This window comes from Agelaius tricolor, unplaced genomic scaffold (genome assembly GCF_023055355.1).
Source record: "Agelaius tricolor isolate 1412-34295 unplaced genomic scaffold, bAgeTri1.0.p SCAF_6, whole genome shotgun sequence".
Lineage (NCBI taxonomy): Eukaryota > Metazoa > Chordata > Aves > Passeriformes > Icteridae > Agelaius > Agelaius tricolor.
Window position 1 is genome coordinate 25,355,282 of NW_027269266.1, and position 27,865 is coordinate 25,383,146.

Here is a 27,865-nt window from a genome sequence, read left to right on the forward strand (position 1 = left end):
AACCCTGGGATACGTTCAGAGGTACGATTTGGATGTACTAGAGAAGAAGATAAGTCACTAGAGAAGGGGAGGAATAGAAATATTGTTTCAGGAGGTCAAATTTTATTAATTCAACTGGTTTTAGTGTCAATTCATTCCTTTATTTGAATTATTTCACTACCATAATTGTGAAAGAAATGAAATGAAAAATTGAGTCTGCACTTGTTATGACCTTGGCACATTTTTCTGAGTTTTTGGGGCAGTTGAGATTATATCGAATCAGCCCTTAGCTGTAGGCTTCTAATTTTAAATTGTCAGTTGCCTGTGTGGTAAGCAGAACTGGATGGTGATTCCATTCTGATGCTGTGGGCTCCAGATCTCAGTCACTGGAGTCTCACTGTTATAATTTATATTTATATTTATAATCTCTTATGTTTTCATTCTGAGCCTGCTAATGACAGAAATTATTAAAAACAATTTAAAATACAATACTTTGAGGCAAACAGCAATGAATAATTCTGAATAAAGTAATCCAGATTTAAATTATTCTTTCCTGCTGACCTGTAAGTTAACTTTAGTGACAACATATGTAAAATTACAAATGTCAAATTACTGGAGGGCTGTTGCTGAAAATCAAAGAATGTTCAATTTTCAGTTGTTAATTCATTCTTATTTTTCATGTTGAATGCTGGCAATACTAAAATTATCTGAGCAGAAGCATTGAAAATATGTTTAACTATGGAGGTCCATTTGGAAAAAACCACATAAAATTGCTATTTTAAAAGCATATAAAATATCCTACAAATATGTGTACTAATATGTTGATTTTAATGTTTGTTTCCTAGTGATTATTGAGCAAACTCAAGTATGTTTGAAGGTATAGAAAGCTAATGAAAGCATAATGAAAGTATAATGTGACATTCCTTGTCATATGCATCATGCATTGTATTGCAAACAGGTGAAAACCAGCATTGTCTTGGCAAAAGTGACTAAATTGATTATAAACCTTATGTCTCCATTTTGCTGAAAATTAAATATGCTTCATTATTCCTTAAATTGAGTTATTTACTTGTAATACTTTCTATGTAGAGTCAAAAGTAATGTGATTATTATATAGATTTCCAAATAATGTATAAGTTTTCAAGATAGCATTACTCTGATGGTGCAAGGCATGCACTCTTTGTCTCTTGCTGCTTAAACATGAAGAGTGAGGACCCTAATACTGCCTTCATTGGCATGCACCATTATACCTACCTCTTTATAATCTTTACACAGCTGCATTCAGGAGGGCCTCCATAGCTTAAAATTGTCCAAGTTTGTAAATGTTCTTAGGACGAATTCCAGAAGCTGAAAGTAGTAAAATTGGCAGTTAGTGTGCTGCTGTCTGATCAAACTCCTTTTTTGTCCAGTTTTAACTTGCAGTGACCTTGAATTGTGTTACATGTAGCTGACACGTAGCCCATGTTACATTAATACCTCTAATATTACATTGATAAATTCAGTTTTCTGTAGCAAATATTTTTTTCCAAATTTTGGCACTAATGTATGGCTTCTGGAATGTAGAACACCTCAATTACTGGATGCACAGTAAATATATGTATTAAATAGATAAGGTTTTACATTTTTTTATAAATCACCCTTAGGGAAATGTGAAAGAGAATCCTAATGGCAATTAAAGTATTCTAAAGAGCCATGAAATAGACTAGAATTTTCCACTCCACTACATTCATTGCTATTACAGTGTTAAATCTTGTCTAAAAATCTTCCCAAACAGAATGTTATTAACATACACAGATCAAAATCTGCAGAAGTATAAAGGTATAGATGTGTTGAAGTGGTAGTTTTATTTGCAGTGTAGCAATATTTAAATCTGTAAAACAGTTTAAAATAGAGAACTGTCTTTAATTTGAAGCTAGTACAAATCACCTTCAGAGGACCAAAACAGGAGAAGCATTATACTGTTAGCTTCTTTGAAATTGAATTTATGATTGCTTGTGCTTCTAAACTGGTCTAAGATTTTTTTGATGAGCTGTTTTTTACTTTTTCTGAAGTGAACACCAGCTGCTTCAGAAAAAGTTTTGAGAAACCATAAAGAGGCAGCGCTTTTCTTTATGATATGATAAATTACTTCTAATGTGGTGATTTTTTCACATAAAAACAAGAATTTTCATGGGTTTTTTATGTATTTATGTTATTTGTGTCTGTGTGTCAGACATTTTGGGTTACTGGAATAGTCTCTGATGTTTCTTATTTCCTTCCACATCCCTTCTAATTTACTTCCTTTTTGTACAAGAAAGAAAGAGTGATATTGTCAGCTTGTGGCAGTTATATAACACTGGCAGGTTAATAATGCTGTTGTTTCAAAGATAAAATGTAGTGACTGATCCTGAACTCATTAAAGTTGTAGGTAGTAACTTAAAAGGTGCTTGTAAACCTTTGGTGCTCACTGGTACAGTCCATGGATACCCCTTGTCCTCCTCACTGTTGGTATTTATACTTTTTTTGCCAACTGCAATACTGAAAAAATTTCTAGTTCTTGTGTAGAATCATCAGAAAGATCTGTTGTGTACCAGACATATGTTGGTATAGGCTACAGCTTTATAAGCATTTGCCATATACCCATCATACTAAGTTTCAGTTTGAAAGTTTTAATTCTTGTTACTCCTCAAAATCTGTAAGGTTTTTTGCCTTCCTGTTTTGGTAAAGTTCTTTAATTTTATTTTTTTAATTTTATCACTTGTCTTATAAAGGAGCACATTTTACTGCTCAGTGAGTGATTTTAATACGCTGTTCATATCAATTTTCAAATTACTAGTTTTGGGAAGTTTGTGCGAAGCCTGTAAGAGATTTGTAATTCTAGTGACAGTCTTTTTAAAAATAAGACTTAACATTCTCAAGTGTATATATTTACTTTCTTGGCTTGTTCTATAGATTTATATTCAAAATGTGAAGCTATTGTCCTAAAACTGATTAGTGTAGTTGTCTGGCAGTGGTTCTGTAGCTAAAGCTTTAAATTATTTCCTGTGATATGTTTTTGTTGTTAGGAATAATAGATAAATAACAAAAACATTCTGTTACCTAACATTGAATTTTAAATATATTCTCTTCTAGAGAACTAGAGGACGAAAACGAAGCTTTGTGCCTGAAGAAGAAAAATCTGAGGTTGGAATATAGTGCTTTGTTTGTTTGTTTTTTTAACAGTTTCACAAAAAATTAATGGGCTGAAGTGTTACTTTCCATGCATAATTGAAAATATTTGCTTTCCTTCCCTCTTTTTTCCCCTGTTCCTTTCTTTTTGCCTTCTGCTGTGACAGGAACGTATTCCCAGAGAAAGAAGGCAACGACAGTCTGTGCTGCAAAAGAAGCCCAAGTCAGAGGATTTAAGGACTGAGTGTGCTACCTGCAAAGGCACTGGAGACAATGAAAATCTAGTCAGGTAGGTTTGATACTCTGACCTTATGAGGAGTTAAAGTCCCATCTTTAGCACTTTGTCGTGATTAAAATGAAGAAAGTATACTTTTTGAAAACACAATAAATTTCCTCCCCTTATTTAGGAGTAACATTACATCAGAAATACTGACTCGATTCACTTACTGATCTGCCAAAAACATTTATGTTTTAAATAACTAAGATAATCTAACACAGGAGAATTAATTTGCTCTCATCAGGGTGAATTGTCAATGTTTTAGAACAGGTCAGAAAGATAAACCGACATTTTAATGATATTAAAGCTACATGAGCATCCTAAAAGTAATTAAATTAAAATAATCAACAATTTTATGAGCTGAAATGGGGATTGTGAAGAATTTATGTTTTTAAAAAGGTATTAATGCTACCTCCTTTAATGCAGATCATGAAAGGGTTTGATAATCATGTTTCTTATCTGAAACAGAAATGAAAAAAAGTCCATTGAATGATGTTTTAGTAGGTGCAGAAATCTAATTAAAGTATAGAATAGCTGCTATTAAATAGCTACCATTGACCACAACTTCTGCAGATTTTTTTATAGCTCACATTGTAGTATCTTTGCAAAGCTATAAAAACTGTTCACAGTTCTTGAAAGAAGAATCACAGGCCTTATCAATCAGAAAGTGGGTTTTAAATGCATCTACAGAGATTTCATTAGGATGATCTTATAAGTTCAGATTTAAAAAAGTGCATTGTACTTAGTTACTGTATGCTTCAATGAGATTTTTCTAGACAAGTTCTTCTCTTTAGGTCAGATATAATTGTTGCTTTTAACTGGAAGGAATACTCCAAAATAAGCCTTTTAGTTTATTTCTGGGGGTCTGGGAATCAGTTATGAGAAAGGTCAGAGTCACTAAGAGGTCAGAGTGACATAGGCAAGCAAGACACAGCTTTATAATCAGGATGTGTCACAGGTACAGATGCCTTGTACATACTCAGAATAGCTGATTTTAGTATCAACCACAACATATAATTTACCATAGCAGTTGATAAAATTCCAAGGTTGTGTGCCAGAGTGTATTTGTATTTGCAAATTGGAGGCAGAGTGCCTGTGTACAAGCTCATCAGTAACTGTGACTCTCATATATAGACAAGCCACTACTGCTGGGTAATCTTAGATCCTGCTCAGAGCCAGACTGTGAAACAGAGGGGCGTGTTACAGGGATTGCTCATGCAGTTCCACTGATGAGGACTGGTGGCAGCAGGTTTTTATCTGCCCATGACAAGATAAAGGGCTTTCTTAAGCCCTATAGTTTACAAGAAAAAAAAGAGACAGGAAGACCGTTTTGTTGTGGGAAGGAATCCTCATAAAACATGTGCTGTGTTTTACTGTGAAAAAGGCAGTGAATTAGTTTTTTTCTTCAGGCTTTTAAAAGAAATCTTAAAAATACCACACTGGAGGACATAAATGATAAGATGACAAAATGGCATGAGGAGCTGTATGTTTAAGTTGCGATTAAAAACTAATGGTAGAAAGTACTGTTATGTTTTGCTTACTACAGGAAAAGATTTTAGGAGTAATTTAGATGGGCCAGAAATAAACATATTACATACCAAAGCCCAACAGGTTCTCTTAAAAATCACCCTCATAATTAGGCCAAGAAATGGCCTAATTACTAAGTACTGAACAGTACTCCTGCATAGGAGAAGGAGTTTATGTTCTAATCCTTTGTTCATAATTCTCTGAAAAATATTTCCTTAAGTCTTACTATTTTATTTATTAATTTTTAAAAAATATTTAAATTAAAACTTGCTTTTCTTCAGATAATACCTATAAATAGCTTGAACTTTGTCCAGTTTAGGCTACCACTCTTCTAAAGAGCTGTGGAGGCTTACTTTTGATAATTTCTAAATTATGTTAACTCTGCAGTCTAAGATGTAGGGGAGTGACCCACAGTGTTGCTATGTCAGAGAAAGTTTTCAGAAGCTTCTTTTCTATTGCATTTTCACAAAGTGATATGAGTGACACTGTGCCTGCACTGGTGCTTTTTTCTCCCTGTTCCATCATGCAGGACTCCTTTGTGGTGGTAGAAATAGTGTTTTAAATGCAAGGTTTTAGGACTCTTTGCAAGCAAGAAATGTTAAGGAGGGAAAACAAAGTATTTTTTCAATATCTGCTTGTTTGGCACTATCTGTTAGTAAAGCCCAAAATTTCTCAGATCTTTATTATTATCTTTGGTCTTCACTAAAATTACTGGATTTAATTTTCCCTCTTTCTAACCCATCTGTAACTAAGAAAAGGGGGGCTGTGGTTATATTTTACAAGAGATTTTTCTGAATATAAAAGTTCCTCACTAAGTGAAGCACAAGTATGCAACTGGTGAAACTGCAGATTTAGGGAATAGTCTTGAAGAGCCTTCTGTCCTGCTGTCTGTTACCACAAACAGGGCTGGTAACTTGACACTTGGGCAATCTGCTTTCAAAAATTGTAGATTCTTCTAAAGTTTATTTGGCCCTCTCTCCAGAGTTGCTATCTGAGTAATGATTAGAGGAAGATAAGGGATTTTTTTCATATTTCAAATAATGCAGCAGAAATTTATAATAATAATTTATTTACCATTGAATCTGGGGCAAAAAATATAATCTAACTAGTTCTTACTGTATGACTATTGGAAATTTTTTGAGTCACAATTTCAGGTGCTTCTGGGTAGCACTGGATGGTTAAGGGATTATTTGCTAAATGTTCAGTGGCTTTACCTAACCTGTTGTCCATATGGTTTAAAACCAATAAATATGGAAGGATTTATCCTTAAAAAGTGCATTTAATTCTGATGAATCATGCTTTATTAACTGACTGACTTATGCCTTAGTGACTATAGTGATAAAAATTAGGGTATCTTTAGTTATAAGCTTTTGTTTAAAACTTATTGACATGTTGCTTTTATTTATGCTAAGAGTTCACCATATGTATGTATTACACACATGTCACTATAGTGCCTATTTAATCAGGGATGTCAGATAATATAGATAGGCTCTTTCAGTATAGCAGCATGCACTAGAACTGAAAGGTTAGATTTTGTGGTTTTGTCCACTAGAGAGGATCAGTCTTGTGATACTTATGTGATGGCTTTTTTTAAAAAAAGAAATTACAGTGAATTTATTTTATAAATTCTTCTATACATGTCTGTGTAAGTTCCGTTGAACTAAGTAAACCTGCAATTTTTATCTTTTACAAGAATAATTAGTGTCAAGATTTACAGATCTAACAGTGAAAAGTTAATTGAAACCACATACTTAAATGAGGCAAAGTTGAATCTGTAACTGTCATTATAAATAAGTGAGAAAACTATAGCTGTAATTAGAGGAAAGCGTGGATTTTGATTATCTTTTTACTCAAATGACCTGTCATTGAGTTTTGAGAGAAAGAGTAGTAAAAGATGGAGGTTTTAAAATACTTTACATTTGACACAGATAGGTTTTATGTAGGGCAGGCATGAAGATGCAGCACTTTTTAAAAAGAGAAAAAAGGTAAATTTTCTGAGAAACTCAGAAAATAATTTTAAAGATTCTGTTTGTTTTTAGAGCGGACCTCTGCTGTTTGCTTCAGAAAGCATTTAGATACGATGCTTCTATTTTCATTTTGTGACTCTTTTGAATCATATATATGATTTAGACATTTAAAAGGCTTCCTGAGTGCTTAATTACAGTCTTGCTTGAATTGCTTAGAATGATAGATCTTGCAGAGGAATTGCTTTATTTGTAAGTACCTCCTCTTTTGTTTTTTTTTTTTTGCCTTTTTTTTTTTTTTAATGAGGCTGTAATTCACTGATGCAGATCTTTAAAAATAGCTCTCCAATAGTTCCCTTTAGAATGTCACCATATTTAGTAGTAACATGGATGAAGAAGTGTCTTTCAGGTGGCTCTATATGTGATAGGGAAAACCTGCCCTCCATATGGTAGCATTGTACAGACAAAGTGCTTCTAGCACAGTATTACTGTATAATCTACTTTGGTAAAATGAAAAATTAAGAAGAACTTCAGTAATTTTAATGTGTAGAACAGTTTTTTAAAGAAGAGTCCACAAGCTAATCCAGTTGAAAAATTTTCAAGGGAGGGCTTCTAAATTATTTCACTTCTAAAGAAGTGGCTTCTTCTCAAAAAATAATCCAGTTTTCAACTGCTCCTATTAAAAAAAAATAAATACAGTATCTGTTGTTTGCTTTAAGATATGCTTGAGTGATATTTTGGAATGTAATGCATTAGATAAAATTGACATCTCAATAGTAGATTTGAGAGAAGCAGAATCATTCTTGTATGGGCCAAAATCAAGTTAAGGAAATCTCTGAAAAACATTCGATTTCTTCATCCAACAATTTAGAGCAAGCATATTGTAGTACATTCTTTTGTGATTTTGTGTATTGAGTTTTTCTGCTGTATTGTCAGTTAAGTTAGAATTTTCTATTTCATTTGATTTGCAGTAACTGAGGGAGAATTATGACTTTAGTATTACAGAGAGAGTACAAAAGATGAAGGTCATGTATTTGAAAGAATAGAAAATAGAATTTGTTGAAAACATAGATTTGAATGCTGGTTATAAAGTATTCAAAAAACATAAATCTGCAAAGGAAATGATCAAGAATGTATGTAGTATTCATTTTTAATGCATATATTTACTAGGAAATAAGCTAAATGTAAAAGTACTTATTTTTTCCAATATAAGCAGTCTAATGTGCTGCACATACAGTCACTGTATCAAGGCAGACAGGGAAGGTGAGATGAAGGAAAGGAAAAAAAGAAAATATATGCAGAGTCATATTTACTAAATAAAAAAACTGTGGAGGAAAATTGTGATACAAATGTATGTATCAAGTTTAGGATGATAATTTATACTGTATAAAGGATTGCATGCTTAGCTGCACACAGTGGTCAGCTTTAATTCTGCTTTTGACAGAAAGTCTGTTCTAGACAGTCTGTTTTGAATCCTCTGGAGATCTTCTGTCCAAAAATGTCTCTCACCAGATTTCCTTAATTGTATTTGTCTTGTATAGGTTTTTCTTCACATTTTTATTTCTTACATTTCCATGCAAAGGGGCCTGCCAAACTTCAAGTTAAGGATTTCTTATTTGTTCAGCTGTTAGTTTTGAATCTCTTCATGAGCCAAAGTTTATTCCAGAGCAAGTACATTAATTATTCATGACTTTAAATGTGCTGTAACAGAATTCACAGTCCATCATAGTGATTGAAAGCCTATTATTTACAGCAGAAGTTCAAGACCACTAATGTAGGGATTAATCACAAGGAAAAGGTTAGTTAAGGCACAGTTTGTAGCAATCTTATGTGTTGCAGAGGATTACAAATGCATTATTTTATTGGAATAAACTAAGGGAATGAAAGAAAATGTAACATTCACTTGTATAGTTTATTTCTGCTATATAATTTACTGGGGTTAATTCTGTGAGTTAACTTTTCTAATTGCTTGAGTTACCCATTAGATCATTTTTTGCATAATTTGTCCTTGTATTGCTTTCTGAAAAGTGTTTCTTTTTTATTCTAGATAGCAGGATAGTACATACAATGACAAATGTGCATTTTCTTCACAGAGGACTTTATTCAAACTGAATTTGCATTGCATTGTACTTTCCATAAATTCATATGCTAGGGCAGACATTAAAAAAAAACCTGTAGGCATTCTGAAGCTCTCTTGCCAGGTGCCTACAAGTCAGGCATAGGTCTGGTAATAAAACTTGTACAGCTGTCATTCAGGGCTACTCCAGAAGCAGACTGCTGGGTGCATTTGGATTTGGGCTGTGCAGCTGCCTGAAGCTGCTCATGCCTGGAACATTTGCAAAAAGTGCATGGCAGACCCATGGGTTTTCTGTTGATTAGGCATCAGTCCATTTATCTGGTACCTGCTGGATTTCTTTAGTATGCTTGTATGTTATTTTCCTGAAATGAGACAGCAAAATCTGAATTGAAGCCCAGGTTATTTTTTTCCCTTGATTGTTTTGCTGCTTAACTCTTAGGGAAATTTAAACCATCTAAACAATAGAAGTTCAGGTCTTTGGTTATTGATTATCTTTTGGTTTTTGATTTATATTCCATCTCTGGTTTGTTTGTTGATACTGGCCTGCCATACTTTCTGATCAAATGCAGATGCAGCAAAGGCCGCTGTAAAATTAGAAAGTGATTCCCCCTGCGCACTCCACAAAAGGGTTTTTTAAATTTATTTTTTGGGGGGTTATTTAATGGCATTTCCTGTTAATACACTGGGAAGAACAGAGGAAAAATGGATATTTGTCTCTCTTCAGTATTAGGAAGGTTTTAAAACCCTGTTGGGGCGTTATTGTGATATATGGTGAGGTTTTTTGGTGTTCCTCTTAGAAGTGAATAGGAGAGAGCAGTGTGAGCATTCCCCAATGGTTTTTCTTCCCATTTTTTTCTGGGCTGTTTACTGATCCGTCAGTCAAACCTTCTTGCAGTTCATACTGGGCTTTAGTCTCTAGAAGCTTAGTGAACAGTGGAAGTTTATACTCTTCAGGTATTAGTGTAATTGTCCAAAATTCTTAGTACTGATATTGGAAAGTATGCTGATCCAGAAAGCTTCTGTACCAGTGTCATGAGCTTCAGAAATATGCAACAAGATAACCACTTGTAAATAAGAGAATCTTTCTACAGGTTTACTTTGTTTTCCATTAACAAAGAATATTTTACCATTTTTTCATTATTGAACTTTTAATATATGGTTATCCTTTTTTCCCCTTCAGTTACAGCTGCTTGACTAAGTCTTTACTGCAATCATGGGTTTGTAAATTACAGCTTGAAACTATATTTCACAGTTGTAATCTGTTCCCCAGACAGCTATATATCTCAAGATTAAATTTATTATTTTTCTGCTTGCCCTAGGAAATACATGTATCAGAGACCTTTGCTCCTTTTTTTGCATTCTGTAACTACTAGGATTTATAATAATTTATAAAATGAAAAAATACAATATAGAGGTTCCTGGCTATAAGTAATGAGTGAACTCTTTAGATGAAGCACTCACTGAATGAGCTGTTTTTTCAGAAAATTAAAATTATTTCATGAAAAAAGATGCAGATTTTGAAATTGCAGTTTGTGATGGAAGAGGGCAGACTGATGACATATCAAATTATTTCCCAGTCTGGTTACCAGTAATGGGTTATGACTGCACAAATACCTACCTGGATGGGGTCAGCAGCTTCTTATTTTTCTGAGCATTCTTATGATTGTTTTGGTACATCAAAGTGCATCAAATAATTCAATTCTGTTGGGATTTTTGAATGTGTCACTTACTATTTCATTCTGGCCAACCTGCTTCAGTCACTTTCAGTGCAACAAGCTTATCCACATCAGAATATTTTATAGTACAGCATGCTTAGAAAGCAAATGTCAAATTCATTACCAATTCAATTGTTTTGCATTGTTAAACTGAGCCATTGCTTCAGAAGCCACAAGACTGAAATTTATAGTTAGGAAATTTATGACATGAGAATTTTCATGTCCAGGTAATAAAATGATGTGGTAGAAGACTGCAGCAGGAGACAATAACCATTTAAATGCTGTGTTGCAGCATCAGTTTTATCTTGTCACAATTAGTGTCAAGTGAGCATCTGTGCAGTCAGTTTTCTGAATTAAATATCTCTTCACAGAATGGTAGTGTAAATTACGGGCTATTTGAGAAGGAAATCTTAATATGCAAAAGAATAATGTTTACTGTTACACATGTGTTTTTTACATTTTTGTTACTGCTGCCCAATACTTCTACAAGTCTTTGATCTGTAGTTAGTTACTCTGTGTGGGGTTTTGATAGTAGGTGACCTGCAGTTTGGATGCAAAACTTCATCTACCGTATTCAAAATTAATTTTGTCTTGGAACAGTGTAAGAGTGGGGGGTTTATGTGTTTGGGGGTTTTTTGCTCTACCAAAGAAGCCCTTATGTGAAAAGCAGCTAGAGGTACAGTGAGCTTAAGGATATTGAGGCACTTTTCTCAGCATTGACCAGAGCTATTCTTCACATTATTAATATGGCATATAATACCATTATATGGTTTTAATTTCATTAATGGCAATAATTTCATTAATAAATCAATGCAGCACAGTTGCATACAATTTTTTGCTAATTTGGGTGTAAATCAAGAATTTTACATATAGTAGTATTCCCTGAGAGGCTGTAGATAATCTACATGTATTTGGGATATTATTGTTGTTTTTAGCTTAAGTATGCTATAGGCTGAGGTATTGCAAAGCTTCTTACTGGAGAACATACTTTTAAACACTTAAAAAAAACTAAAAAGAAAAATAAAAACCCCATTTAGTCATAAAGCTTCTTCAGTGTTGGAATATATTTGGTAAACTTTGTTTTTTGGGCAGTGTAAATAACAAGAAAAATCTGGTTTTAATATTGAACTTTATTTTGAAATAGCTGAAATAATTTACATATAATAACATCTAAATAGATAATTTGAGAAATGTGACATTAATATCAATGTTCTTATAAAATGTCTGGGTTTTGGGAAAAGGAATAGAATTGTAGGGTTTATTTCCTGTACTTCAGCATGATTTTGATGTCCACTAGATTTGGTCTACTTGTCTTACCATAGTTCCCTGCTAGTGTGGTCATTGAAGTTACAGATGGAATAATCTAGACTAATGTCTATTACTAAAGTAATACTTTTTCTGTACACAAAATTTAGGATTTGGTAAAATAGAGTTATATATTTTTCATTTCTTTTTCTGCCTTGTTATTACTTTTGCTCCTTTCTTTTGCATAATTTTTAATTTTATGGGGGTTTTTTCAATTAATTTTCATTTCTTTCATCTGTGTCATATACAAGGTTGGATTCAGATTTTGCTTTGCTTTCAATTAGTAAAACTGAATCTCATTTACAACAGCTGAGACTATTACTATTACTTACACTTTGTGTCATTCCTTAACATTCTTGTCTCAATGAAATTAAATTTTTTGCATCTGATTTGCTTCAAGCCATTTAAAATGCCAAAGACAAGATTCTGTATTAAGATAGGAATTCAGTATCACTGAATATTCCAAGTAGTACTTCATTACCTCGTAACAATCTCATTCTTCTTGAGATTTTTTTTCCTAAATATTTACCCTTGAATAGATTTTTTTATATCTTGTCATTTGAATAAGTGTTTTTTGAATATTGTCTTGTGGAAATGAGAAACAAGCAGTTTAAGAATTTTGCCATGCTTGCTGTCTTGAGTAAAGTTATAAAGTCACAGATAAATATCTAAGCCTATCACAGATTTCATCTTGAAAAAGGCCTAAAAATTCATTTAGTTCTGAGAAGAAAGGATGTGGAAAGGATATGCAAGAAAAAGAAGTAAAGCTTAAGTTTTCTTCAAGAATATGAAAAAGCTCTTAGCAAAGACTAATATGTTTATCTTTTTCATATCAGTGGTTGTAACAATGCAAAGGTCAAGCGTAAATTAATGTGCAGTGCTTTGATTAAGTAGCTGAGTTCATCCCATTCCCTCCTGCTCCTTTCCTTACCCAATTGTCAGTAAAAGTACATCAGTGTTACTGTACTGCACGTGCACTTACTGCTGAGGAACAGGAACACTAAATCCCTCTAATTCTGACTTGGACAGATCCCTTGGACATGTGATGTTGTATTAGGGAAATAGTCAGTAAAGTGTGAGCTGACATTGGAATATGGTGTAGTAACTGACTTTTACCATTGCACATAAACAGAGTAATTATTCTAAATCATAGCATCACTTTCAGATGGATAACCACTAAAATCACTGCACTGTGGTTTCCTGAAAATGCCACAATCCTTCAACTGCCAAATTAAGCCCAGGGAGAACAACCATTGGTAGTGCCTGCACAGTTATGTAGAAGGATGAGCCTTGAACCAAATGAAAAGATGTTCTGGAAGAACAGTAACCTTTCCCATGATGTGCACATTTTCCATTACATTTCTGACACAAAATACTGTGAAATGATTTAATGTTGACATTTTGTTTTGCTGACTTTTTCCTTCCTTATTAAAAAGAAACAAAAGTTAGGTTAGGAAAGTAGTGGGAGGGTGGCCAAGCATTTGAATTCTAATACAGAAATCTCTGCTTTAAAGTCAAAACCGAAAGCCCTCTAAATATACATTGTTTCTGACATTGGATTGGACAGATTTTGGGGGGGGAAAGAAATACATTTATCTCCAGCATCAATATTGAACACCTTGATCTGTAAGATTAATTTATGTTGCTGCTTTGCAGTAATTACATACCAAGTATGCTAATTCAGTGAAGTATCCTTTCTAATTAACAGTCACAGAAATCTTACACATCAGCTATATAACACAGCACATGCAGTACACTTATTTCTGCTTGTCATTTTTGATGTATGTTGCTAGAAGTGATTGTAGAAGGGAGCAAACCATGAGCAGACATGATACAATGAAGGGTCAACACTTGTCACTTGGAAAAGGATAAAATTTTATTGACTGAGGAAACAGAAAGCTGCTCTCCATTCATGCTGTACAGGAGCTTGTCTGAGTCTAAAGTAATACATGTAAGAATACTTGGACAGAAGAATTACTTGTCTAAAGTGTGGTTCATGCATCCTTTGGCAGCTTTCTATTTCATATTTCAGAGCTGATGAAAAGCCTTGCTTGTTTCTAGCACAGTATACAATTTTATCTTTGAAAAACACAGCTTTTGCTTTTGTTTTCTTAAGGGTGTGTGATGTTTTCTTGGCACCTCATTTATTTTATCCTTCTCCCATCCATTTTCAATGTGTTGGATGATGGTTTTTGTCACTGAAAGTTAATCAGTTTCCATGAGGGGGCATCTGTGTTTATTTTCAGTGACTTTGCAGTCACTGAAAATAAACATAGAATTTTGTATATACAGTTAACTTACTTGAAAGAAAATGTGTATGTTGGAATATATTTGTCACATTATTTAATCAGTGACCAAAAAAGCATGCTGGCATTGACAAATTCAAAATAGTCTTAACTTCTGGGAAGAGAACCTCAGTTCATTGTAATTTAAATACTTGTAACTAAAAGTGAAACACTAGCAACTAGCTCTCTCCTTTTCCTGAAAATGAATGTGTACATCTGGATTTTAAAAATAGGACGTGTCTTGGAAAAACTGCATGGCATCTGGTAGCACTTCAGGACTTTCTAAAAGCTTCAGCATCCTACATATGCTAAACCAGTTTTGAGGAGTTTTTTTTTGTTTTTGAGAGGAAGCTGAAATGGCAGTGATAGCCAAAGGTGAAAATGGTACCAATACTTAAAGGTGAAGAATCACTCAGTTTTACCATGAGAAGTAAAAACAAATATAATTCAGTGATATTAGTGGACTGATAGTTAAATAATTAAATTCTAAAAAATTTTGTTGTAATAAAGACTAAAATAATTGCAAAAATCCTAATGGCAGTAAGCTAGACAATAGAATTTGTTGGCATTTATTTGACCATAATATGTAAACAATAATTTCAGAGCTGTTTCGTGCAAAGGACTATTAAAAATGAAATAGATGTTATGAAATTGTTCTGGCAGCCTCTAGCTGTTTGCTAACAATTTAATACAGCAATAAAAGCTAGCAGTAGCAGCACCAAAATTGCATAGCAGAAACTTGATTATAATTTGTTAAGAAAATATTGTATGGATTAAAGTGCTCACTTCAGTGTAAACTGTGGCCAGAGTTTATCCTTGGGTTTAAAAATCTCATAAATTTGAATAGCTTTTTAAAGTGTTCTTGTTAGTAAAAGTCAGAGACAAATTATGCCTTGTGCTGATGTTGCTGCCTAGGGAAATAGAAGAGAGGAGTTAAATCTTTTATTCTATAAGTATGCCTGTATAAAGCCTTCCTGGGACTCAAAATGGAAGTCTCTTTGGACCTTGTGATATGCACTTCTTAGTTAGGGATTCCCATCTCTGTTCAATGTTCCAGGTGAATAAAACATAACAGCTAATGGGTGGGACTCATGCCTGCATTTTTGCATCTAACTGAAAACATGCTCATTAGCACAACCAAGTCTGAGACTTGTCTCAGACTTGACCCAGACTTGTGGTTTATGCCTGGGGAAAGGCAAATTAAAGAAACAAAAACTTCACCCCTAAACTCTGTCTTTATGAAATTGTGAGGTCCATTCTAATTGTGAATTTGATTCTCATTTCCTTTGTAGGGCTATTTTTGAAGGAACAGAATCTATTTGCATTTCTGAATTGTCTGTCCTTTAACTTGTATAGAAACTCTAACTAAATTAGGAGATTTGTGGAAGAATTTTCTGGAAGTGAAATGTGCTTTATAAGTGCTTATTGAACTTGACACTAAGTTGATGGAATAGAATATTCCATCTGCTGGTTTAATTGGCAGGAGTCTATGGACTCCTGTCCATGGAAATTTTTCCTTGAGAACCTCAACTGTTTTTGAGACGTTTAGGATATTTAAAATATATTTCTATAGAATGATTTGTATTTCTTAAAGTATTTTGAGAAAAAGGGGAAAATGTAGAAATGCTGCCCAAGACACAGTTTCTGGGAAACTGAGAAAAGGAAATGAGACAAAAGAAGGGAAGAGAGTAAATGAGTAATGAATGGAGGAGAAATGAGTTTTCAAATTCTGTAAACCTTGAAGTCATGAACAAAGATCTGAAAATGCAAAAATTTCACATGAAAGCTAGAAGAGATCCAGTCTAGACCCTGCTGAGGACAGCTTCCTGGCAGTGCATATTCTCTGTTAACATTTCACAATGCAGGAATTGAGAAAAGGAAAAGTTAAGTTACTTGAGAATGGTACAAAATGGGACAAAAGAAGATCAGCCTTGAAAAAGAACAGTTGGTTTTTGTGCATGTTCAGGAAGAATAACAAACAGGATTCAGTCACAGCATAAGAAATAGTGACAAGGATAACCTTATTTATTGAGCTGTTTATTTCAGGATTAAAGACCATTTCTTTATAAATGACAGGAGGAGAAAGGAAATTTTAGATTTTTTTCCCTTGATGAAGCTTGTAACTGCCATAGTGTATGTGAGTTTGTGGAGGGATGTTTAAAAAATCACTTGAGGAAAAAGTACTTAAATGTCCTCTTTCGAAAGAAAATGTAATATCTTTTAAGAAATTAAGGTTGCTTGAGTAAAATCAGTAGTGCTAGCTTTAGTAGTTTTATTGAGTGATGAGAACAGTAATATTTATTTGAAGTGTCTCTGCATTTTGGAGAGAATGTGCAACTATGGGTATGTAAAAACTGCAAAAGCAGCAGTTTAATGTCTGAAAATGCAGAGCAGATGAAAAGAGGAAAAATAAAAGTGCTACTTTGTCATAGTAAAAATTGTTTAAATTTACATAAAAACAGCCGGTCTGCTAGTATCTACTGACAGTTCTTTTAATAACACTTGCTGTGAAAAAGAGATAAGAAAACCAATGGGCTTTTAAAACTCTAGTGGTAATCTTAGTTTTTCACATTAAAGAACAATAAGTAAACTGCAGGACTTCAATTTTCTTTAAATTTGAAAGGTTTTCTAAATAATTTCTTCTGTTATTAAGAACAGAGTCACAGAATACTTGAGATTGGAAAAGACCTCTGGAGCTGGTCTAGTCTGAGCCCCCTAAATCCAAACAAGTCAGATAGCAGGTTACTCAGGGCAGTGTCTGGTTGGATTTGGAATATCTCCAAGGATGGAGTCTCTGCAACCTCTCTGGACAACTTCTTCTGTTGCTTGTTCCTCCTCAGAGTGAAAAAAAAAAAAATTCTTACATTTAACAATCTCCTTTAGTTCAGTTTTTTGCCTGTTGCCTCTTGTCCTTTCACTGGGCACCACTAAGAAGTGTGGCTGTCTTTCCTTCCCCCAACAGGTATTTTACACACTAAGATTCTTTCTGAGCCTTCTCTTCTCCAGATGAAATAATTTCCGGCCTTAGCCTATTCTTGTATGGCATTTACTCTAGGCAGTCATCTTCATAGTCCTTTGTTGGACTTACTCCAGCATTTTTTGTACTGGGGACCCCAAAATTTGATGCAGTGTTCTTGGTGTGATTCCACCAGTGCTAAGTCAAAAGAAAGAGTACATTTATTGTTCTTAAAAGTAAATGATTAAAAAAAAAATTCTATTATATGTAACAGGTAAAATTTAGTTTGTTATGAAAGAAACATCTTTCTGTAGTCAATATAGCAAGCATTCAGAACACTACTGAAGAATGAGAAAGTAATTTTGCTTATTAAATTCATGTCTTGGAAAGTCATGTCATAGCTGTAGTTTGTTGTTGGAATTTAAAAACTGAATTCATTGAGCAATATTTTTGAGAATTATCAATGCTAATGCTTGCAGTTTTCCACTGGAAGTTGCATCTTAGTGTGAGGTTCCACTAAGTTGCATCTTAGTGTGAGGTTCCTTAGTGTAGGTTCAGATAAGACATCCACAGTTCCACTCCCTTCCTCTGCTCTCTTTGAAAAGTCCATTTTTTAAATGCACTTTTAAATCCACTACGTTAGAATATCACCCTAGCAATAGCTTTCAGGGGTCACGTGTCAAATTGCATTAAAAGAACTGTATCACCTAACCTGGCAGCAGACTGAGACACCTAAAAACTCACAAAACTCAATGGGCTCTTTGCCAATTCTGCCAACCCCAGGAAATCATAAATAATGTCACAGCTAAAACTCCACACTTAGCTAAAAAAGAGGTAGAAGTGCAAGGAGGGAAAATCTAGTGGTGTTGCACTAGAAGGATAAGGTCCCTCATGGGCCATGGAGAACATGAGGGCAGGAGGATTGTCAGCTTTTAAGTTATCCTTTGCATTCCTTGTTGTGGGTTCTGGAGTAGCCCACAAAGTAGGGTAGTGGGGTGCAGTTTTTACACACCCTAAGAGTTAAGATTTCCACTCTCTTAATTCCAAGCCAAACTGGGAATGCAGCAGCTGACTTTCTGTGGAGTAATGGAAGAGTACTAACAGCAAGGTTTTTTCTTCTCCTAGTTCCTTGGAGACCTGATCTAAACAGTTTGTGCCATGAATTCCTAAACTACACCAAAACTATTGTGACCTCTTTTTCACACTGTAGGTAGAAGCTTGTATCTCTGTATAGGCTTTTTTATGCAGTATATAATAATTATTAGTCAAGCTGTTGTTCTACTTACTATAGAAAACTCAGAAGATTTTAGCTTAAAAGACTTTTATGTTGAAAATTTTAAAAGACTTTTATTTTGAAACTTCATGTTATATTATATGTACTTCATTCTATTTAAGTTGAATAAGAACTATTAAGTTCCTATTGTCTCAGTCCCATTATAAAAATACCTTAATATTTCATTCAAATCTAGTTTCACTATTTGACAAGATGCCTCAATTGCCATGTTTCCTTCATTTTTGTATTTGAATTTGTATAAATCATGTCTATGGGTGGATAATTTTTTTTTTTTTTGTTATGAAGATTGATAGAACTCTGAAATTAAGCAGCACAGTATTTTCACTATAGTTTAATCCATATTACAAATTTTTGAAGTACGTTTCCTCTGACAGTTGCATGTGAAAAAGTTCATGTGAAGCTGGTGGGTTTTATAAGTTAAAATTACAAGGTTCAAAACATAACTTTCGTCACCATAAACAAAATTTATGAGTTGACAATGAGCTTAATACATATGTTTAATGAGTAAGTTAAAGAAAAGGAAAAATATTTAATATTGCTGCAGTTGTCTTTTTCAGTAGCTTGAGTGTGAATGTTATTTTTAATTTTGCTATTTTGTGAGACGTATGCACCATTGTCATTGTTTATACAAATGGCAAAACAGGCAAAAGAATTCCTTCTGTCTTGGCAGCCAGACCTTTGGGAAAAGCAGTGCTTCAACTTCTGTTGGTCTTTGTATTTGAGACTTTTTGTGTCTTTGTAAACAAGGGGAAAAAATCTGGAATTAATTAGATAAGTCATTGTTGAATGAGCTAAAAAATGTTTAGTTTTTTTTTCAGGAGGACTTTTTAATGAAAGTTTGGTTCTTCTTTTAGAATGTTAGCTTGAATTCATTTGTTTCAAATTCATGCTTTGATTTCTGTTTCTGAATTAGGGAAATCTAACCACTCAATTCCATCAAGAATGATGGATTATGTGTACTCTATACAGTATTCTGTACAATGACTGTGTTAGGAAATACTGACTCACAGACAGCAAAAGTAGAAATGGGGAAATGATCAAGCAAAATGTCCGTGACTGGAACTTAGCAAAGTTCCACTCCCTGGAATTTTTTAACTAGCATTGATATAGATGAAAGTTAGCTACACTGGGCAGTGGTAATAATTCTGGTACCAGACCCTATTTTCAGTTTCTTATTTTAAAACTTGGAAAAACTTGTAAAACTTAAGTCACTTGGACTAAGAATTCTTCAGGTCTCCTGTGTATCTTTTAGGCTGGATGTTTTCAGGCAAAATTTTTAAGGTGAGATTTGAGTAAATGTCCTGTTTGCCCAGGTGTCCCTCTCCCCATACCTTTAAGAAGAAAAGTGAATTGAAGTCTTTGATCAGTGACTTAAATTTTGGCAAAGACCTCCCTTTTTTTCCCAAGGACAGAGGAGAAATTTATTCACATCAATTGGATGAAATCTGAGAAAAGGGAAGCTTTGAAGGATGTTGTGAGAGAAATAGTTTCCTCATAAATATCAGAGTCATGGCATGGCAGGTTTTAGATCATTTGTCATTGTGCTTAGAGTGTGCTGTGGGCTATTTGAGCGTACCTATCCCTACAGTTGGAGTTGCTACAAGACTTGCAGGGAACAGAAATGTAGATTGAGAAGAAAGATGTTAAGGACAGTATCAATGACTGGTAATGCTGCACTAGGTGATAAGAGTAAAATGGGACAGTGAGTGTGGAGAGGTGTGTGACTTCCCTTCTTTTGGGTCATCTTTTGTCATTGATAGAGAGATGTGAGCAGAATGTGCAGAACTCAAGAATCCACAGCAGTCACTTGTGGTGAGGAGTAGCATTTTGCTAGGCTAAGCTTCAGTATGAATATCTCACCCAGTGCTGATGTGTGATGTATCTTTGCTGGGTGGGCAGTCTTTGGTAAGGTGAAGATATTTCAGCCTCTGCTGCTCCTTGGACCAGGCTGATCCTTATCTAGCTGAATTGCCATCCTCAGATTCTCCACTGTATTCTCACAGAGTTTAATGTTCATGGGGTTTTCTTGTTTTGGTTTTTTTCCTCGAGTCACTACTCTGTACCATTTTTTATCAACAGGCATGATGAAGTTTTTTGCTCATCTACCAGAGTTTAGCATTTGCACTATACACTTGTTTCCTCAGTAAAGCTAAGCCAAAATCTTGAAGATGTGCTGTATGAAACAGGGCCTTGGGTTACAGACAGACAAACCTAAGAGCTGTGGTTGTCTGGTACAGCCCAATATGGAGATCATGGTGGGACTAGGACTAGAGAAGGACCTGAACATGGACAGTAAATGTAAAAAAATAGAATTTAAATAGTGTGCAGAGGCAGCAAAATCCAGACTATTCAAGCTTCAGGACTTGTGCAAAGTTGGACTGATTAGAGAAAGGCACTGAAACAAGAAAACCACGTGGATCATAGTCAGGGGAGGGAGGATACTGAAACCGTTTAAAGGACCAGGGAGGGGTAGCTGGAGATAGGAGTCCTATGTGAAAATGAGAAGTTTGCTATGGTCAAGACAAGTCAGTGATGCTGAAATGGGGAGTGGGTGACTGGAAAATGACATCTTAATAAATTTTCACTACTTCATTGTTATACGTAGCAGAAGGTATTTATTATGATTGCAAAATTATAATCAAAACATTTACAAAAGTAGCAAAGAAGTATTTATTAAAAAAGAAAAAAGTATGAATAGTAAGCATTAATGAAAAAAACAATGCTAGAGCATAATTAGCATTACTTATGTAGTTACATTTCTAATGTATTTATTTTGTATACTTTAAAACTCTTTATTCTAAATGCAGAAAAAAGTTGGTATACAACTTAATTAATTAATTGTCTGCAACCCTTCATTAAAAAGGGGTTTTTTACTGAAGTTCCATGTTTTGTTAGATATTTTCCTTGATGTTACATGCTGTTGTTCATCTATCTTCACCTATTAATTAAAAAATAAAGTAGCTGAGTAGTTTGGAATATTTTCATTTTTTTAATGTTTTCCTCTGTTTCCAAAAATGAGTAGGAAAGGAGAGATTTCAGAAATTAGTAAATTATAGTCACAGATTCAAGTACTTTGTAGTATTCTGAAATCAAGTTCTTCAACTTCTTTGTTTCCATCATTTTTATCTTTGTCTGTCTGTAATTCAAATGGTTGATATAGTCACATTCTGTGTTATTTTCTTCTAGAGAGGAAAATATAGTGAAAAGGAATATGGGGGGGAAAGGGCATTTCAGAATGCCTATGACCACTAATAAGACAAAATGCTAAATCTACTCTGTAGTTCCAAAGTAATGCAGGATGATAAATAATATTCTTTTCTTTCGTATTTTTCTCCCAAATTCAAGTTGTAAAGATAGAAGTTGATATAGATGCATTTCTTGAAATGCATTTTAGCTTCCTTTTAATGCTTTTAAAAGTTGTTTAATTTCTGCCTGGACTAAAGATCTGACATTTTTTAGAGGGAACCAGTGTCACTGATCTGACTGAAAGTGCCCAACAACAGCAGTAACAAAAGTTTAGGGAAATGGTAAAATTAAATATCAAATGGAATAATTTGATTCACCTTATGCCCAGCATGTTACAGGGTGGGACATTCCTTCTTCCTACTGGTTTCATTTGGTTTAGGTTTGTTACATATAGATTTTACTGCCAAGACATAATATAATAAGAATATGTATATCCAAACAAATTATTATTTTCCTATCTACAAAGGTAGTTTTATCTCTTGATTCAGTTGAAACAAACTTCATGCTTTATCTAGACTAGGTTACTGGTGGATGTGCTGAAAGTAATATTCAAGAATAGAGTTGTGTATGTGGTAATGACATTGCAAAAAATCTGCATAATGTTTTACTTGACTTTCATTTTTTGTCACGATGAAATAATTTTCTTAAGGGTCATTTATTGTATTATTTGAGAAAAATTTTAAGTAAGCTTGTTACAAGGGACATCATGGTATTTGATTTCACTGAACTTTTTTAGTTCTTTTGAAAGTGATTTCTTTAATACTTAGCACTGAGTTTCATAAACAGAATATCTTGTTGGTACACTGTTCCCAAACTTCTGGCATGGTGTTAACTGCTATTAATTAATAGATTTTTATAATAATAAAATACAATTTATCTTTGTCGTTTCTTTTAATATGTATGTATTACATCTGAATTTTATTTGCATGCATTCAGCCACAGTATAGACAAAACTGTGTTATAACAAATGTTATTCTGAGTATATTGTTGAAACAGTCCTTTTCAGGAATGCTGTACAGTGCTTTTAGTGATTTTTAATCAAGCTTTTAGCTTGATTATGATATAATACAGATGCATCCATTCTTTATACCTATTGGTTAACTTCTGGCTGCTTTTGGAAAAAAACCTGTTACTAAATTTTGCATGCTTAAGGACTAGTGTGAAAGAAAATCATGATTCTTTTTTTTTTGCGTTTCAGAAATAGTCCATTTCCACTTAAGAGACCTGTTCTCTTTATAGAAAATTTTAATACTGAAAATTAAATATGAAATTATAATGGAATATATGAAATGTTTGTTTTGTAAGTTAAGCTTTTCTACATCTGTCAATCAACTTGCAAAATTTTATGGCCATTAAAAAAAGGTCCAGTGTTAAGGTGCTTATTCTAAAATACAGGTATTTGTATGAACTTTTCAAGTGAATGCACTAAATTTTCCCTGCTTTTGTTTTCTTACTCTTTATTTTGTTTCTAAACACATATGTGAAATTTTTCCTTAGGCCACTTTATGTGTAAAGGTTTTATTGTGGAGTTGTAAATATAAATGAAAAATACTAGTTTTCTGTGGGGTTTTTGGCTTTTTGCTTGGTTGGTTTTTTTGCTTTGTTTTTGTTTTGTTTGAGTTTTTTGGATGGTTATCAAAATGCTTTAGATATGCTTCTACTTAAAAAGCTTATGTGTATAACCTCTTCTGGCTTTTATTTGGCAAAATGTTTATAGTGTCTAGGTTTCAGTAGAATATGAAATCATCTGTCAGTCTTAAGAAAAGGGCCTTTAATATGACTAGTGCCATTGAATTTTAAGGTGGCATCAAGGACACAATATTTTACTATTTGTGCACAACAAGACTGATTATAAATCAGTTTCCAATGCCTCTTGTAGTGCACTATTGTCTTACATAGAGCCAGATGCTATCTGTAAGAGGGCTGGAAAGGTAATTTCTTATCCCTTATAACTGACAGAAATCCACTACTTACCCATGCACTGGGCATCACGGGATTTTATTCAGCATCGTGGCTTCCCATCCTGACCACAGGAACTGGCAATGCTTTCTAGTAGTGGAAATGAAAGCTTTTAGAATATCAGGAACAAATTATCATAGCTTCTTATTTGTTTGTTCCCACAGAGCTGAGACACAAGTACTCTTGAGCTCACTACACAATTCTTTGTACTGAAAAGGCATCTGCTGATGTCCCCTCTAAACTTCCTAAGCTGCAGGTTGTGGCTGTGAGCCCTCGTGGTGAGAGCCCTCCCTCTCTCAACTAATGAGAGTTTGGTAGCACTGTGAGCCACAAAATCAAAGAATCACAAAATACGCTGAGTTGGAAGGGACTCTTAAGGATCATCAAGTCCAATCCCAGCCCTGCACAGGATCACACCCAAGAATCACACCAGGGGCCTGAGCATATTGTCCACACTTCTTGAATCCTGGTTTGGTGCTGTGACCACTTCCCTGGGGAGCCTGTTCCTGTGCCCAGCCACCCTCTGGGTGAAGAATGTTTTTCTAATATGTCACTTAAACCTCCCCTGACAGAACTCCAGGCCATTCCCTTGGGTTCTTTCACAGGCCACCAGGGGGGAGATCAATACCTGCCCCTCCTCTTCCCCTCACAGGAAGGTGTAACTACAATGAGGTCTCACCTCAGTCTCCTCTTCTCCAGGCTGAACAGACCAAGTGACCTCAGCCCCTCCACATACAGCTTCCCCTGAGGGCTCTTCACCATCTTCATTGACTTCCTTTGGACACTCTCTTATAGCTTAATGTCTTTCTTAGGAATTGTGGCACCCAAAACTGCCCCCAGCACTCAAAGGTGAGTGCAGAGCAGAGCGGGACAATTCCCTCCTTGCCTGGCTGGCAGTGCTGTGCCTGATGCATCAGTTCTCTCCCTCCTGGCTCCCTGGGGTACTTTGTTACTGGACAGCATCTACAGCTCAAACTATTGCCTTCTGTTTGTTGTTTGACTCCAGCTGGCTTTCAGCCTATTCAACCTGCTTTGTTTTCTGGTACAGGAAAGTGCTGTACCAGGCTGATAGAAAAGCCTTATACTGGACACCTTTTGGTGTGTTGCAACCATTGCTGTTCCCTCTTTCACAGAGCATGTCATTTGTCATTTCAATATATGAGCATTTGTCATTTCAATATGAGCAACCCCTCTGCCCTTTTTAAATCTTGGCTGAGTGCTCTCAGTTACTTTCATGTATTTGACAATGGATCCCTTGATCTTTCCCAGTATGGGGACAAGGCTGACCAACCCATGATTTCCTAGGTACTGCTTACTATAATTTTTTAGTGTGCATATCTCACCTCTTTAACATGGGCTCATCTTAGCGTTTTTCAGTTTTCAGAGTCCTGCCTTGGCTGCAATGGTATTTCTTAGATCTTACACTGGAGTCTGACAGAGATAACAAACATCCATTTCAGAAACATTGAATAATTCCTGTGGACTGGAATATATCCAAATGGACTAGACCCTTACTTGCTGCTTTCCTGCTGTTGGCTGTCCTTCTCTGTCCCATGTCACACTGGTAGGCATGGAGGTCTCAGGCCAAATTTTCACTGTGCTTGTTGATGCATTGAGCTCAAAGGCATCACATACATAGCCCCTTCTGCTTTATTTCTCTGAGCTCTGAGTAAATTTTCTTTTAAAAGTGCCCCTTTCACTGGGCAGCCTTCCCTTTCATAACAATTTCCTTCAAGATTCAGCCTAGCAGTGCCTTTGACAAGCCAGTACTTCCTCTTCCAAAACCATGATACAGCTTTTTGTGGTCTTCCTTATGGAGAAGTGGTGAATTCTTCTGTAATTTTAACCCATAGCAGTGGTAAGAGATTGTACTTACACCTCACTTCATTTCTAGACTCAATGTTCCAATAAGCCATAAAGTATCACTAGTGCCATTAATATTTTCAATCTAATTTATAAATAAAACTGGATTGTAATTGATTTCTTAAGCATAGGAGCAAGTGCATCACAGGTTTTGACCTGGACTGTGATATACAGGAACTTGATGAAGAGGTTCCCTGTGATCCTGTAGAGACTTTTGAATGTCTCACAGTAGAACTGTTACAGTTCTAAGGTTTCTGGGAGTGGGAGTTTTGAGAGGAAAAAACCCTTATAAATATCTTGAAGAATAATTTACTTTGAAAGGAGGAAAAAAATGCCCATCTCCTGGCTCTCAGTCTGTGTTTTATATTTGTGCTTGGTAGAGCAGCAGAGCAAGAAACCAGAATTCCTACCTTGGCTTGTTTTGTAGCATTTCTGATAGTCAAGCTTAGATTTTAACATATTGAAGTCACACAGATGGTTCTAAATGCTTCACAGATATCAATAAACTATCAATAACTGATGGCTAACTTAAAGGCATAGGCCTGTATTTTCACAGAAAACAGTATGAAAACTGTACAGTCCAGTGACTTTGGTGTTGACTTTCCATTGTTGAAATTGAAACAGTGAAGTGAAATTTAGATTTTTCTGACAGAATTCATCCATATCCATTGATAAAGAGGCAGCCCAATAAATTACTTAATCTAATTTTCTGTTAAAAAAAACAAAACAATTCTAATAGTATTATATAATAATAACAACTTAAGACTTTCATTGATATACTGAAATGGTAAAAATATCCTTTAAACCATTTCTTTTATTTTAAAATACTCTATTCAGGTTTTTTTAATTTCAGTTTAATATTATAATCTAATTTCTTTATACAGCTCACTAGTGAAAATGTTTCTCAAAGTATGGTCTATAAATAATAAGCAAGTTCTGCATTTGAAGGAAGTTTAGATTTTTATTTCCAATAAAATATTTGATCTGTAAGATTAATGGTATGCTAGTATATTTATGCAATACTTAAGAAGGGGTACATGGTCCTCACATTAACAGAAACAGTTACAGTGAGTGACAGTACTCATAATACAAAGCTGTGTAATATATAAAATGTACATATTTTTATTGAGTTTATGCTTTTGAGTTTACTGATAGATGAAGTCATTATTACTTACCATTTTTGGAACACGTAATTTTACAGAGAAGATACTCTGTATCAATTATTGGCAGCAGAACTGAAAGTGACTGGTACTGAGGGTCAGTTGTGTTTTCTCTGAAAGTGTTTCTGCAGGCATGTCTGGTGTGCATTCAGAATGGCCTGAATGTTGATGCTGCTATAGACACTGAAAGCACTTAAACTCTGGAATTATATAGACTAGACATAAAAAGTGAAACTGAGCAGAACTGTCATCTCCTGTGATACAAGAAGTTGGGAAGGCAGTGAAGGACTGACAGCTGATCTTTAACTCCATTTCCGTTGCTCTTTAAATTATCAGAGGAAAGCTCACGTTTATGTCTAATCCAGCAAATCACGTTTTGTTAGCCAAGCATGTTTTGTGTGCACAGACAGCATAAGACTAAAGCTGGGTGAATAAAGGGCAACTTAGCTGACCTGTCAGCTACATATTGCTGGCAACATCTAGTGCCACGTCCCGATTCAGTTTCATTAGCATATAATGATGATTACATTATTTATCAATACTCCTCTCAAAGCTTTGTAACTCCCTATGTATGGCTTTTCCCTCCCCTAGGTTTTATGCAGTTTAAAATTAACTTAAATTGTGAGGTTCGTAATGGTACACTTATTTTCTGTTAAAACTGTGGAAACCTGTACTTGATGTCATATATAATGTAACCTATTATTAATTATTATGCTTATTGCATACCAAGCAGATTTTTCTTCTTTAGCATGTAAGTACTTGACTAAAAATAAGTACAGTCTAATACAGTGTAGATTACACGATATTGTGCAGTTGGGATTGTGTTATGCAAACCCCAACTCCATATTTTCAGTTCATAATAATAATGATGATAAACATAATGCTCTATGATCTGTTTTTCTACTTACATAATACATATGCTGGCAGTCACAAGACTCAGTTGAATTCATGGGTTGCCATTCAGTTGAATATAATTTTTTTTTGCAGTGAGTACAGAGATTAAACTCGAAAATGGGCTCCTCATGCTCATTCAAAATAATAGCAGGAGGAAGGAAGGGTTTTGCTTTAAGTGGAAAGGGATAGTCACTCCTTGCAGTTTAAGCACTGAATC

The 27,865-nt window shown here is 34.6% G+C and overlaps 1 protein-coding gene and 1 long non-coding RNA gene across 8 annotated transcripts in view; one reads left to right on the plus strand and one right to left on the minus strand.

The window, feature by feature from the left end:
* The window catches only part of PHF14 (PHD finger protein 14), a 162,427-nt gene that overhangs the window by 63,904 nt on the left and 70,658 nt on the right, over window positions 1–27,865 (plus strand). For all 5 annotated transcript variants that reach the window (XM_071429085.1, XM_071429086.1, XM_071429087.1 and 2 more), the window contains 2 exons: window positions 3,091–3,141; window positions 3,294–3,415. In XM_071429085.1, coding sequence (XP_071285186.1) covers window positions 3,091–3,141; window positions 3,294–3,415 — 173 coding nt within the window. The remainder of the gene's footprint in view (window positions 1–3,090; window positions 3,142–3,293; window positions 3,416–27,865) is intronic.
* Window positions 1,178–27,797, minus strand: LOC139591014 (uncharacterized). 3 transcript variants are annotated; one of them, XR_011679494.1, is made up of 4 exons: window positions 27,663–27,797; window positions 25,075–25,162; window positions 23,747–23,821; window positions 1,178–1,326 (listed from the first exon to the last, which is right to left on the minus strand). It is a non-coding gene; the product is annotated as an uncharacterized lncRNA (long non-coding RNA). The 3 variants fall into 3 exon arrangements; XR_011679493.1 differs by lacking the exon at window positions 1,178–1,326 and adding an exon at window positions 20,553–21,464; XR_011679492.1 differs by lacking the exon at window positions 1,178–1,326 and adding an exon at window positions 20,553–21,662.